Source organism: Scomber scombrus, chromosome 15 (assembly GCF_963691925.1).
Source record: "Scomber scombrus chromosome 15, fScoSco1.1, whole genome shotgun sequence".
Lineage (NCBI taxonomy): Eukaryota > Metazoa > Chordata > Actinopteri > Scombriformes > Scombridae > Scomber > Scomber scombrus.
This window is the reverse complement of record NC_084984.1, coordinates 28,469,441-28,482,944: the sequence shown is the minus strand read 5'-3', so window position 1 is coordinate 28,482,944 and position 13,504 is coordinate 28,469,441. Positions and strand designations below refer to the sequence as shown.

Genomic DNA, 13,504 nt, shown 5'->3' with positions numbered 1-13,504 from the left:
AAACTATCTGGGGGGTCTGACCTTCCACACTGCAGTGAAAAGATATAGCAGAGCCTGTCACAGTGTTATTATCAGCATGACACCCTTCTGCAGAACAGGCAGCCCTCCAGACCAGGAAAAGAACTTTTCGACGTGATGGAGGATGTCATGGAGCAGCATGAAGCCTATTTCTGTGTTCCTCTGTGGCGGGCATTATGCTGGCATGATTTAGGTCCACTTGTCCTCTTAGAGGGAAAGGCCAATGCAAATCAATACAAAGTAGTTTTGAGTGATCATCTTTATCCTATGATGAAATATTTCTCTCCTGATGGGAGTGGTCTCTTCCAGGAGGACAATGCCCTCATCCATAGGACACGAAGGGTCCCTGAATAGTTTGATGAGTAAGTATGAAAACCCGAATGAATGTATATGTGAGGGGAAAGATGCTGTTGCAGGTTCTTGTCTAGTTAACGTAGCATGGAAGGAGGAGAAAAAACACAGTCCCAACTGTAGCTTTTGTGGAGCTTTTGATAATATAACAAAGTCTTCAAGCAGTGGCAGTTCTAGCTTGAATGACGCCCTGTGCGAGACCCCCCCCCCCCCCCCCCCCCAGGAATTTTATTTAATATATTTATTATTATATTATATTTATAATGTTATCATTAAAATATATGTTAAATATAAAATATTTAACAAAATCTGTGGAAAAAATGAATAATATAATAGAAATGAAATAGAACAATGGAAAAACACACTGAAGAGAATACAGTTATTACACTATTGCACTTAATACAGGAAACTCACTATTTAAAGTGCACAATCACCATCTCCAACATTGCCACAAGACAACGAACACAATTCTGCACAAACTATTACTGTATAAGTTATCAGAACTTAGAGAACCACAAGGACATCCATAAATATACACTATATACATATATATGCCAAAAATATATATACAATCAGAAATGTAAGAAGAGCAGAAAGCAACAATAATAATATAATATAAATATAATAGAGAATAAATATTCTTAATAGCACAAATCCTTCTCACACAAATGGGAAAACACACTGAAGAGAATCTACTTATTACACTATTGCACTTAGAACAACAAACACACAGTTTAAAGACCGTGTAAAGTGAATTCAGCCATTTTCTTCTAAACACTTTAAATAGGTCATGAATGTATTTCTAAAAAAGGTGTAAAAAGCATTTCAACCATTTAGATTTGAATTGTGGAGCTAGGCTTCACAAACTGTGTTTCAAGATTTCTGTGTTGAGGATTTAGTGGGTGGGTCTGAAAATCACTGCTGCGCTACGTAACGCGGCAGTGATTGGAGTAAATCTGCCTATGCTGCTGTAGGTATAAATACATTCCGCACACACTACTACTACAGTACTACAGTCTACAGTTAGCCAGAAGGCTGCCGAGTTAGCCGCCGAGCTAGCCGCCGAGCTAGCGTCAGAAAGCTCTCAGACGTAGCGTCCATGTTTCGGGTAGAGGTGGTGACTTTGATTGACAGGTGACAATTGGTAGGGGGCGGGGTTTCAGTGAACTCGGAGGGCACGCCCACAGCATTTGGGAGCAGAGACACAGGCTGATTTTTACACAACTTTGAAGCCTAATTTCATATATTTGGCGATTTTTTTAATCATTCAAATTTGGCAGGGTGGTTAACAACACACTTTTCTGTGGTATGTCAAACTCAGAACACATATTTATTCTTACTTTACACGGACTTTAAATGGTACAACAGCCAACTAAAACCTGACCCTTCTGGCCTTCCTTGATGCAAAATCATCAATGATGTCATCATATGAAATCTGCTCCCCTATTTCGTGATTGATACTAAGACTAAACCAATTCACCTTGGAGGTGCACAGATTCGTTTTGTATTACCTTTTTTTTTAGCCATTTCACACAACCCAGAAAAATAAAAATGTGCATGAACTATAGGCCTGTATATATAATATTATGAATGAAATGTGCGTTATTTGGAAGAAAGTCAAGGTGTGACTGACTTTAGCCCACTAATTCCATTTGAGTATTGCTCTATTAAGTGGATCCCCCGTTCCCCCCTGCCCGTTCCAGTAGAGAGACCCATACCCCTTTTCCACCAAAGCAGTTCCAGTGCTGGTTCTGGGCCAGTGCTTAAGTTGGAACCGGTTTCCCTGTTTCGACTGACAAAGAACTGGCTCTCGGCCAGAAAAACTGATGGTGAAATTCAGACACATTAGCTTTGTGAGTTAGCTGTGTTCTGCCGGCTAACGTTAGCTTACAACAAAGGCTAACAACCATCTCAATCCTGTCGAGCAGCACAAATACGTTGTATCTGCCGTGTTTGGATGCAAGCCAGGAGCAACAGCTCTGCAAACGCTACTCTGCCATCATTGTTGTTGTTGCTTCTTCTTCTTTGTATTATTGTTGCTTCGAAGTTGGCGCCAGTCTTTATGGGAAAGCAGCGACATAACTGACGTATATGGTGACGTAATGACGTGGCTCCCTAACCACCTCGAGCCATGGAAAAGCAACTTTGTTCTCAGCTGGTTCGCAGTTGAACCGACTGTGAACCAGCACCAGCACCAGCACCAGCCCAGCACCAGCACTAGAACTGCTTTGGTGGAAAAGGGGTACCAGAGGTGAACTGTCCACCTTCCCCTTCTCTCACAGCAAGCAGGCGCGTGCACAACAGAGTGATAGATTAACTTGTAGTGCAAATAATAGAAAAAAGAAAGAAAGAAGAAAATAGAAAAAGGATTTTTTTTTTTTTAAGAGCTCATGTCGCCCCTCATAACTCATGACAAAATGCTGCCCTGGGCGCTTGCCCAATTCGCTCATATCAGGGACTGCTGCTGTCTTCAAGAACAGATGGAGTTTGCTATGAAGTTTTTCTTTAGGTTCCACAAACTGAAGTAGAAAATTCAGATGCCATGTAAAAAATTTGATTAGGCTGAAAAAACAAACAAAACGGACTTACCCAGAGACAGTAAAAAAACAACAGTGTAACTGATACATATAAAAATCTGATATGAAGATGATAGAGAAGGTGGTTAAGTATAAGTGTGTATTGTATTAGTAGTGAGTGTAGATATCTAGATGGAATATGTACATAAGAGTGAAACTCAATATCAGGGCTGGTGGTACATCAGTTCTACAGCACACAATGCTGGTATAATGAAAAATGACAGGATCATTCATCTTTACCTCAAAATGACGTTACTACGTTCAAGTGAGAGTGCCCTCTAGTGGCTGTAGTGATCATGATGACAGCAAAGGAGGAAATTTTATTATATAGTGACTAAGTCTGAGTAGGGAGGACAGGATGGAGGAAAACACCAGACATTAACACAGGAAACCTCTGTCCCTTTCCTGTCTTTAACAGTGTACGTCCACTTGCCTTTGTAGTAACACTTCCCAAGAACTCTAAATAGACTATGATGTGGTATGGTGGTTTCACTGGTGATTCACTACTCTGATTCACTGAGTTCAGTTGTGGTTAAACGTCACATTTGAGTTGCTTACAAAACTCAAATGATCATGGCCTGTTAACTGCCAGTCAGATTGCCAAAGGTACAGTCAACATTGGTCTCCAGAGGATAAATCCTAAATGTGTTCATCTCTCTCCTGATACTTTGGTCCATGACAATGCCTCAAAAACAAATGAAAAAATCCCTTTGCTGTGGATGATCCCTGACCTTTCCTCTGGGGTCACCACCATGCCACCGTTTCCACTTGTATGGAAGAAATACCACAAACCAACTAAGATGAAACAGTTGTCGTTAATTTAACTAATTTACAATTTAAAACAAATAATTATAATGATTCTTGTTTGTTTATGAAACACATGTGACACTTACTTCACTCATGCTGCTGAGTTTCACCAAAAGTAGTCCACACCCTCCTCTAATGGACCAGCTTGTTTGTGGGCTGTTAGAACATTATTCATGAGTCCCTACTCTGATTGGCTGGCAGCACTGCAGACCCCCACTCCCTCCCTTAACAGAAACACTGGCTGCTTTACCAGAGAGAAGATGTTTATCAGTATACAAACAAACTGGTATATAATTATTTACATAATAAATAGTATTCTTTGTCCCCATTGTGAGTGCTGGAGGGCCATCACACTGGTAGGTGGGACCAGACAAATTAAGCTGTTGTGCTTTCTATACATGAACTCTACATGGGTGAATGAAAGGGTTAAAAATAGGTTAACGGTTAGTGGAAGCATTTACCACTTTTTTTAAAAACCACAGCAGCTCATATGAAAGATCAGGAATGTTTTCTTCTTGCTGGTCCTCAGTTCATTACAAACATACATCTTATCATGAACAACACACTATCTTCTTCATAATTTATGTGACCATTTAGTATTTTGTCAGCATTTTAAATTTCTGGAACACAGAAATGAGGTTATTTGCACTAGTGTAACTGATTCATTTTCTCCTTCATGCTATGTTTTTGTAACTAAACACTCTTTCATTCTCTTCATCTGTTTAAGGTCTGTGGGTACCAGCCCAGTCAGTCTAGATCAATATGAGTGCTGACTCATGCAGAAAAAATGGCAAAACTCACTGTGAGCAAAAACCTAATCTAGCTTCCAAAGCAGCAACCTGCTTCTAATAGGCCTTTTACCCCTTCTACAGATGATGCGTCTTCCCCTGAATATGATATAGTTGAAAACAGTTGCATCTTGCTCTTTTATACTAACAAATAAAATGAAATTCTAAAAGGATATGGATACAGCTCTGATGAAAGGACCATGAAATTACTATTGGAACATTTGTGTCTGACATTATTCATTTTTTTCTTATTCATTAAAAATATATATTTTTTTATATCTTTGAAAATAAAAGTTTGGTTATAAAAATTGAATTGAATTGAATCAAATTTAAATCAAATTTTAAATGTATATTTATTTTTACATTGTTTCATGCACAACTCGTTGCCTTTTAAATGATGAGTATAGTTTCCTACCTCAGATGAAGATAGTGGTTAAGTCTTCATTTCATTAGATGCAATTACTTTAAAATTATTTTCCATTCTGATAAGTCAGTACTTTACTACTTTATTATTACAATGTTACACATTTACTATTTGTGTCTGTTCTGGAGGTTAATGGTGGTGAATGTATGTATATGACATCATAAGTGATATGTTGACACAACAGTTGTGGGCCACAAATATTCAGTGGGCATGACCAGGTGCGTAAATGCTGCAGTGTACTTTGTTTAAAGAACAACAAGCACTGTCGTAAATATAAAGATCACAGATGACACAATATGTGCACAGCAGTTAATCCACCAGTAACATGATTTATTTTATTACAAGCAACCAGTTCAATTTCTGTGCTGTAACAACAATATAACTCTGAACCCCATCTTGTTTTCACCAAATGTATGCTGCTAGATAATGATAATGGTACTTTTTATGTAAAAGCTCTAAAAACATCATCATTTATATTAATGGCCTTTGTTACTGTATCAAGTTATTCCATGGGTATCATGTCACTAAGCTAACCCTGGTCTAATTTAATTTACCACCCAAACAGCCAAACCTGATTATAGTGATTCAATTTGTGGAGCAATGATGTCTCACAAGGTATGATTATAAGGTCAGTGTGATCAATAGTTCAGCGTACTATCAGCTCAGAGGGAAACACTGGTCCTCAAGGCTCCCTGAAGTGACCTGTAAGGAACAGGCTTTGGGTGAGGCTTTGCACCCAAGCATTTCACTCATATGTGAAAGATGAACATGTAATAGTTGAACATGTAATTGTGACACCAGGGGTGTTAATCTGCTGCTTTAACAGCCTCCGCTCTTCCATAGAAAGCTGTCCAGCAGATGTTGGAAACTGGTTGCAGGAATTTGCTCTAATTCAGTCACACCAGTGAGATCCAACACTAATGTTGGGTGATAAGACCTGGCTTACAGTCAGTGTTTCATCTGCAAGGTGTTGGATGGGGTTGAGGTCAGGGCTGTGTGCAGGCCAGACTAATTCTTCCACTGCAAACTGGGGAAATGATTTGATTATGGAGCTGGCTGTGTGCACAGGGATATCATCATGTTGAGACAAACATGACATGATGAGGTAAGAGACAAACGTAAACCTGGAGGAGCACTATTGTCTAAACATCATTGTATGCTGGAGCTTTAAGGTTTCTGTTCATTGGGGTCAGAGATGGACTCATCTGTTAGCATGCCCCCAGCAAAAAATCGGTTTGGCCTTGCTGACCCCCACACCCTCATCCTGTATGTACACTGTCATCTCAAAGTTCTCATCCAACCCACCACACAGGAATAAAACTGACTGGCATCAGCTTTCTGTGTTAGTTTGAGGTAAGTTATTTGACAAATTATTATTTAGCACAATAAAATAATTTTGTTGTGCTAGATTTTGACAAAGGGCCCCTCAGCAAGACACAAGCACCAGAAAATGTAATCCAGAACCTGCGTAAATTGATATTGTATTGTAGTGGTGCAAATTCTCAAACAAGTTTGAAATGGATCAACTTACTAAAACCAACTGATATGTAGTGAATGTGTCTTGGGCTGAAGGGCAGTTGACTGCTTTCCACTTTCACCTCTACAGCTGTGGAAGAGACTGTTTACTAGATTAAGATACAAAACATATCATAAAATATGATATAGGAATTTTATAAAGGTACTTAAAATTAGCCCATGCACCTTCAACAGAAAAATGCTAATTGTTCATTTATGAATCAGTAATAAAGAACCAGTACCTCCTACTCCCACTGATAAGAATGAAATCAAAGTTTACCTTACCTTTAATATTTATTTTACCTTACTTTTATATATATACTTTTAATTTTTTTTTTTAAATTTACCTTAAATACCTCTGACACTTTAATTTAGTTATAATACATCTGTACTTTTCCTTCAGCAATAGTTTCAAAGCAGGACTTTTATATGTAATTTCATATTTTTATTTTTGTACAGCTACTTAAAAAAGACATATGATATAATATGAATATTTCACCCCCACTAACTTGCAGCCAGCAAGAGTCGAGAAAACATATCATTTTGGAACAATTTGTATCCATTATTCAGCATTTTTCAAATGATTATATTTATTTTCAGCACTCAGCATTAAATTGGATTCTTGAAGCAAAAGTAGTCATTTTGTCTTAATGTTGGAACTGACAGTGTTTGAGTGTCTTTATTAATTTTATTAGAAAAAGATGTTTTTGCACTTCTGTATGTATGTAGTATGTGTACTGTACCAGTTTGATTAAAAAATACCTGGTAATTCTTTTGTGTTTTTTCAAAGACTTCTCACTGGTTGACTGATCTGAGCTGACTGGTCCTTCAGAAACGGTCCCACACATGCTTTGGGGGCACAGCATACTGTACCCTGTCATTCATTATCTTGTAGCTTTTGTTCTGGTTTGTTGTGTAAGGTTTACATTTCTAATGACACTATTAACTAAAACATAATGTTCTGTAAAATAACAGCTGCTTAGAATGCTATGACCATATGTGCAGTACACTTATGTTCAGCATATGTTCCAGTGTGCTCTGATGTAGAGGTGAACATATGTGTTGGGGCACAGGTGTGGGGGGTAAATCAAATTCTGCTTTGGGCCATAAAAGGCTTGGGCCCCCCGGGACACAATGCGCTACTGCAAGGGAAGTGTTAACCCATTCAAAAACTACTTCTGTAAGGGAAAAACACCGCGGCATTAACTGTTAAACCCCACAGAATGGCGGCAGACACCCTTCAACTTGTCACAGCCTACCTATACAGGAAGCTTCCACACAGACAAACAGACAGCAGCGAACACAAAGAGCCTGTTGGTGCAGTTTCACCCCCTCCTCGTCCCCATCTCCATAGGAGCATGATAACGTCACGCCTACTATTTGGGTATTGTGATGTAATCTCGCGACATTCCCATCCCGCTTGAAAAAAGAGACGCTAACGTTGTAATCTCGCGAGCACCCCCCCTCGACTGGAGCCCACCCTTCAGTGATGCCGACTGCAGTGTGTATAATAACAGCGAGGGAAGCTCTGAGAGTCTAGGAGGAGCTGCGGCAAGGTCGACAACAGCATCCTGCTCACAACTACAGAAAGACGAGAGCTGGACGGGATTTAGTCCAGTGGTTCCGAGAGAACGAGTCACCAAGTGATTTTTTTTTTTTGGATTTACTGCGACGGAACAAGAAGGTGGAGAAGTGGCTGAAAGTTTCCAGCCTGTAGCCTCATGTACCGAGACAGCTAGCGAGCTGTCCTCCACTACTACTGCTCTCCACACGGCTGCCTGGCTCGTCTTCTCACCGGGCAGAGCAGCGTGTTTTTCTCTGTAAATAGGACGCTAGCTCTTCGGTTGTGACAGAGAAACTCCCGGGCTCCACACTTCCTCTACTTAGTTTCGCGGGCCCTAACGTAGCTTTCTCCACTCGCTTTCCACGTTCATTGGTGTTTTTTGTGCCATGTCAGCGCCATCATCCGCGCCTTCCGCCGCGCCGGAACATGATTTCCTAGCTCCTGATGCGGGGCAGAGGCCGGCGGGTCCGACACCCAGCCAGAGCCGGTTCCAGGTAGACCTTGTGGCAGAGGCAGCTGGTGCCACCGAAGACAAGTCCCCGAGTTCCGACGCCTCCACCACCGTCCCATCCAGCGATAAGGCCACTTCAAGCGCTCCTCCAGAGGTTGCTGATCCCGGAGCCGGAGGAGAAGAAGCCAAAGGCCGGTTTCGGGTGGTGAACTTCGCAGATCCGACCGGAGCTGGGAGCGAGGCCTCTCCGGAGGCATCGCCGGCTGAAGGTCTGCAGAATGGGGATACGGTGATGAGCGAGACCAGCTTGCATTCATCCACCGGGGGCCAGCATCACTATCACTATGACACCCACACCAACACTTATTACCTGAGGACTTTTGGCCATAACACCATCGATGCCGTGCCCAACATCGACTTCTACCGGCAGACAGCAGCGCCGCTGGGGGAGAAACTCATCAGACCCACCCTTTCGGAACTGCACGATGAGCTGGACAAGGTAAGCCTGCACACATGGCTGTGAGAGCGCGGAAGAGACAGGCATAACGCTGCGGCGTGTCTTCCGCTCTCAGTATGCTCCTAGAAATTAGTCTATGACATTTTTCAATATTAATAACAAGGAACACACAGCATGCGCTCCAGTGTGTGATCAGTTCAAGAAGCTGACATCCTCAAGTTCACCCATCAATCATTTCTATCCAGGTCATGTGTTGTATATAGGTATTGACAGTCTGTGCACATGTGCAGGCTGAAACAACATGTGCTTTTCCTTGAATGCTCCCTTTGGGTCACAGCAAGCCTGCACTGCTGCTCAGGCTCTTAAAGCTCTGATAGAGGTGTAGCTGATGCTTTTATGCTACTTTGTCAGTTTGTTTGCATTACATAGGCAGTGAATGTATTTAAAGAGCATATTTTGCTCATTGGACTGGTTGTAATTTGTCATGTGGTTCTCTTGTGAATGGCAAACTTTGATTGGTCATTCAGTGAGAGGGTTTTTCCCAGCTGATATGTTCCAATAATATCATTCACTAATCATTACTTGGCCTAAAGTATGTGGGTGCACAAACAGATTATATGAACACATGTCATTCCAAAAACATGAGAAATAATCTGCTGCGTCCACTATCCTGATAAGCCTTTCCATTTTGGAAGTTGACTGCAAAGATCTGATATTGTAGTGAGGTATAACTCTGATGCAGAATGATCAGGGCTGGCTCAAAGTGGGTGTTCAGGTGTTGGATGGGGATGAGGTCAGGTTTTTCCACAGCAAACCAGGAGAAGCTTTCTATTATGGGGCTAGCTCAGTGTATAGGCATCCTCCAAACTGTCATTGGATGCTGTAGCATTAAGATTTCCCTTCATTGGAACACAGTTGCATATGACCTTTCAGTCTCAAAATAAGCTTTAAAAAGAAAATGACTCATGGAATCTACACTTCATGTAGACGCCCCTGTCCATGTACTTTTGGCACACAAATATGAATACGAAGTGTTCGAACACATGATTTCTCTCTTGAAGTTGGTCAGTGACTTTAATTCTCTTTGGCAGCAGTGAGCTTCAATCATGTCCCATCATGCTCAGTTTTTACCCCCAGGCGAACTCGACAGCAGCCGACTTGACTGATTAGTTTCTCTCTGTGGATGTTACTTACAGTGAAATCAGCTGCTGTGTGTTGGTTGGAAGGAGAGTAGGGTCATGGCAGCATGTGACTGATGCCGACTCTATGTGGACCCCAGGAACAGTAGCTGCTGCCTGGTGTCACGGCCAATGGCTGATCCCGATAAACTAATGTGTTAGATGGATTTGTTTGAGCCTATTGGTGCTCTGATGTCACATTTAAATAGTACAGTAAGCTGGAGTGTGTTTATCTGACCCTGAATAGTTTTTAATTGTCAAGGTTACATTTTGATAAAGTGTTGGAAGCAGTTTCCCGGGGTAATACATCACTTAGGCAGTGTTCACACCTGCCGTTAACATGCGTCTGTAGTGGACAGGTCTAAGTGTGTCTATCCTGACCTGGCATTAGAATGTGTCTCGAATAACCACGTGTGATTGGATGTCACTTCTCTTCTCTATATGCAGATAAACATACATTATCTCTGTTTGCAAAGACCACATGTGTCTTTTTGGTGTTTACAACCGATGGCAGGAAGCAAAGTTCTTCCTGTCTAATCTGATAGAGAGGTTGACCTTGGCACATGGTGCAAAATCAAATGGAAACTGGGCTGAACAGTTTAGATTTAAACTAAATTAGATCATATTTCATGTGTTCTCCATCCAAGAGAATCAATTTTTCCTGTTGTTGTGGCTTCTTCGTCTTTAATTTGATGGTGTTGCCGTGTAAATAAGTACTGCTCACACACGGGATGCCAGTTGAGTAGATGGTCCCATATACTGCTAGAAGAACGTGGTCACATGTGGCCCAGAAAACCTCCTGAATCTTGTCTGAGTGATTCGGATTTGAAGGTATCCTCGACGCGTATTGGTTGCATTCACACCTGAGCCGATCACCTATAAAATGCATGTCAAGGTGAGGTGTGAACCAGGAGCCACAGCCCCTGATGAATGTAAACACTCTCAGTCACTCTGGAGCAGCTCTCTGTTCTAAAGCCTGCACTGTAAACATCTCAGCTATGAATAGAAGACATTCATACCATGCAGTACATCATCGCCGCCGGCAACCGTTTTTAACTTTTATATCCCCGAGTGTTTCTTTCCGAATTAGAAGAGCAGTTGTTTGACGCAGCTCGAGCAGATGATTATCATTATTGATAACAGATCTGTGTAACAGCATGAATCAGTGGAGCATTGTGTCTGTGTGGAGCCGCTTAGATTAGCTCCTGTTAAGTGTCTGTTAATTAAGTCAGTTACTATAAAAGAACACTGATGGATGCTGAATTACTGCCTGTATATATCTGCTGCTGTTTATTTTAGGACATAAACAGACATTTTTTTATAGACTCTTTATATTTCACACACACTGTAAAGATCAGCTGCTCTCTGCTTGACACACTGGGGCAGAGACACTTCTTCCAAATGAACTCCAACATATCTTTGGCTTTTCTCTGCTGGTGTTTGTTGTTAGATATCAGCTGACATGATGTGCTGACGTGTGTCTATATGTCACTGTTAACATTTAGCGGGTGATGTTTATAAAAATAGATTTTTATGAAAGAATCATCAGAGAACAACAAATATTCCTGTTTGCTTTCTTGGATAACATTTCATTTGTGTGGTCATTACAGAGGTTGTGTGTGTGTGTGTGTGTGTGTGTGTGTGTGTGTGTGTGTGTGTGTGTGTGTGTGTGTGTGTGTGTGTGTGTGTGTGTGTGTGTGTGTGTGTGTGTGTGTGTGTGTGTGTGTGTGTGTGTGTGTGTGTGTGTGTGTGTGTGTGTGGTGAACTTCCTGTACAGGTTTGTTTTAAGACAAAGTTATATATAACATTTAGAACATTTTTTTTTTGTTTGAATGGAAAAATTGTTTTTTATTCTGCATACCATTCACCATCAAACCTAAAATGACACCTCTGTCTCTCTGTGTGTGTGTGTGTGAGAGGATACTGTTTGAGCCCCACTGTACACAATCATGTATCTGAGTTTCTTTTCACATTTTAAATCTCTTTATTTAAGAATTCTTCACATCAAAACCAGTTTGGAAGCCAGTTGTGGTCCAGTAGAGACCGCACACTAGTGTGATGTACAAACACGCATATTTTTTCATGTTTGGTACATTTTCTATCAGTAAATTGGCTGTTCGTGTTCACTTCTGTCTTTTTAATGCACCAAAGTGATTTAAGTACCAAATCAATCAATCAATCTTTATTTATAAAGCGCCAAATCACAACAAAAGTCATCTCAAGGCACTTTACACATAGAGCAGGTCTAAACAGTCTCTTCAAGTTTAATTTAAAGAGAACCAACATTCTTACATGAGCAGCACTTGGCGACAGTGGCAAGAAAAAACTCCCTTTTAACAGGAAGAAACCTCAGATCCAGGCTCAAAGTGGGAGAACATCTGCCTCGACTGGTTGGGGTAGAATGATTGGTACATTTATTGCACAAGTGCTACATCGATGTTAAGTAACTTCCTGTGAGCATAGTGTAATTAGATGATTGTGACACATCAGAACTGCTGCATCACTGCACTGTTTCCATTGTTTACCAGGTAAGTGATGAAAAGATGGAATTGATGCAGTAGAATCTGAGTGTGGAGAAGTCAGACACTAGTCTTTATTTTTCAACTTGCAGGAACATGAAGTTTGCTGGTATTATACAATCTATCACAGTTAACGTCATGGCTTCTTTTATTGGTGCTGTGATGTTATCATGGTGATTGCAGATTGATTTGAACACAGTGCCGCTGTGCAACATAACAAACCACTGGAACCACTTTCATGCTTCTGCAGGCTGAGCTTCAAATAGTACAGAATGTGCAATGTTTATAGTTAAACTGTAAAATATCATGGCTTCCATCACATATCTTTATCACAAATGTTTTATAATCATCCGCAGTCTGCTCTAGTCCATCATTACTGTCCTGTCAGTGGTCACATGACGCTGAGTCTACCTGGTCATGGTGTGTAGCTTTAAACAAAGCAGCTGATGGCTCCAGCAGAGCGTCATCCTTTGGAATGACTCAAATAAAGCACATTTACAAGGAGCATTTGAAACAGGACTGTCTCCAAGCTTTTGAGCCAATATGGACCAAGTAGTAAGAACAATTGAAATGAAGCTGTTTCTTGTTTTTCTTATAGGTGATAAATGGCTCTAATTGTAATTTGACATTTCTTTGGAGCAGTTTTTGGACATGTGATGAAGTTAGTTAAGCATTGTCCATGAAGGGTATAAACAGTTTTATCTAACACGGGTGTTTTCTCTCCAGAGGTAAGCTCTTGCTGTCAGGATGTTGAGGTGATTCAGAACAGTGATGGCTGACCTACAGTCCAGGGTCTGAGGCCTGTTCAGAATGGACTATTGTTGGTTAACCATGAGGTCCCACTGACCTTGTTTTC

The 13,504-nt window shown here is 40.9% G+C and overlaps 1 protein-coding gene across 2 annotated transcripts in view; it reads left to right on the top strand.

The window, feature by feature from the left end:
- The first annotated feature begins 8,429 nt into the window (after positions 1 to 8,429).
- The window catches only part of slc12a2 (solute carrier family 12 member 2), a 75,358-nt gene continuing 70,283 nt past the window's right edge, over positions 8,430 to 13,504 (top strand). For both annotated transcript variants that reach the window (XM_062435104.1, XM_062435103.1), the window contains exon 1: positions 8,430 to 8,993. In XM_062435104.1, coding sequence (XP_062291088.1) covers positions 8,430 to 8,993 — 564 coding nt within the window. The remainder of the gene's footprint in view (positions 8,994 to 13,504) is intronic.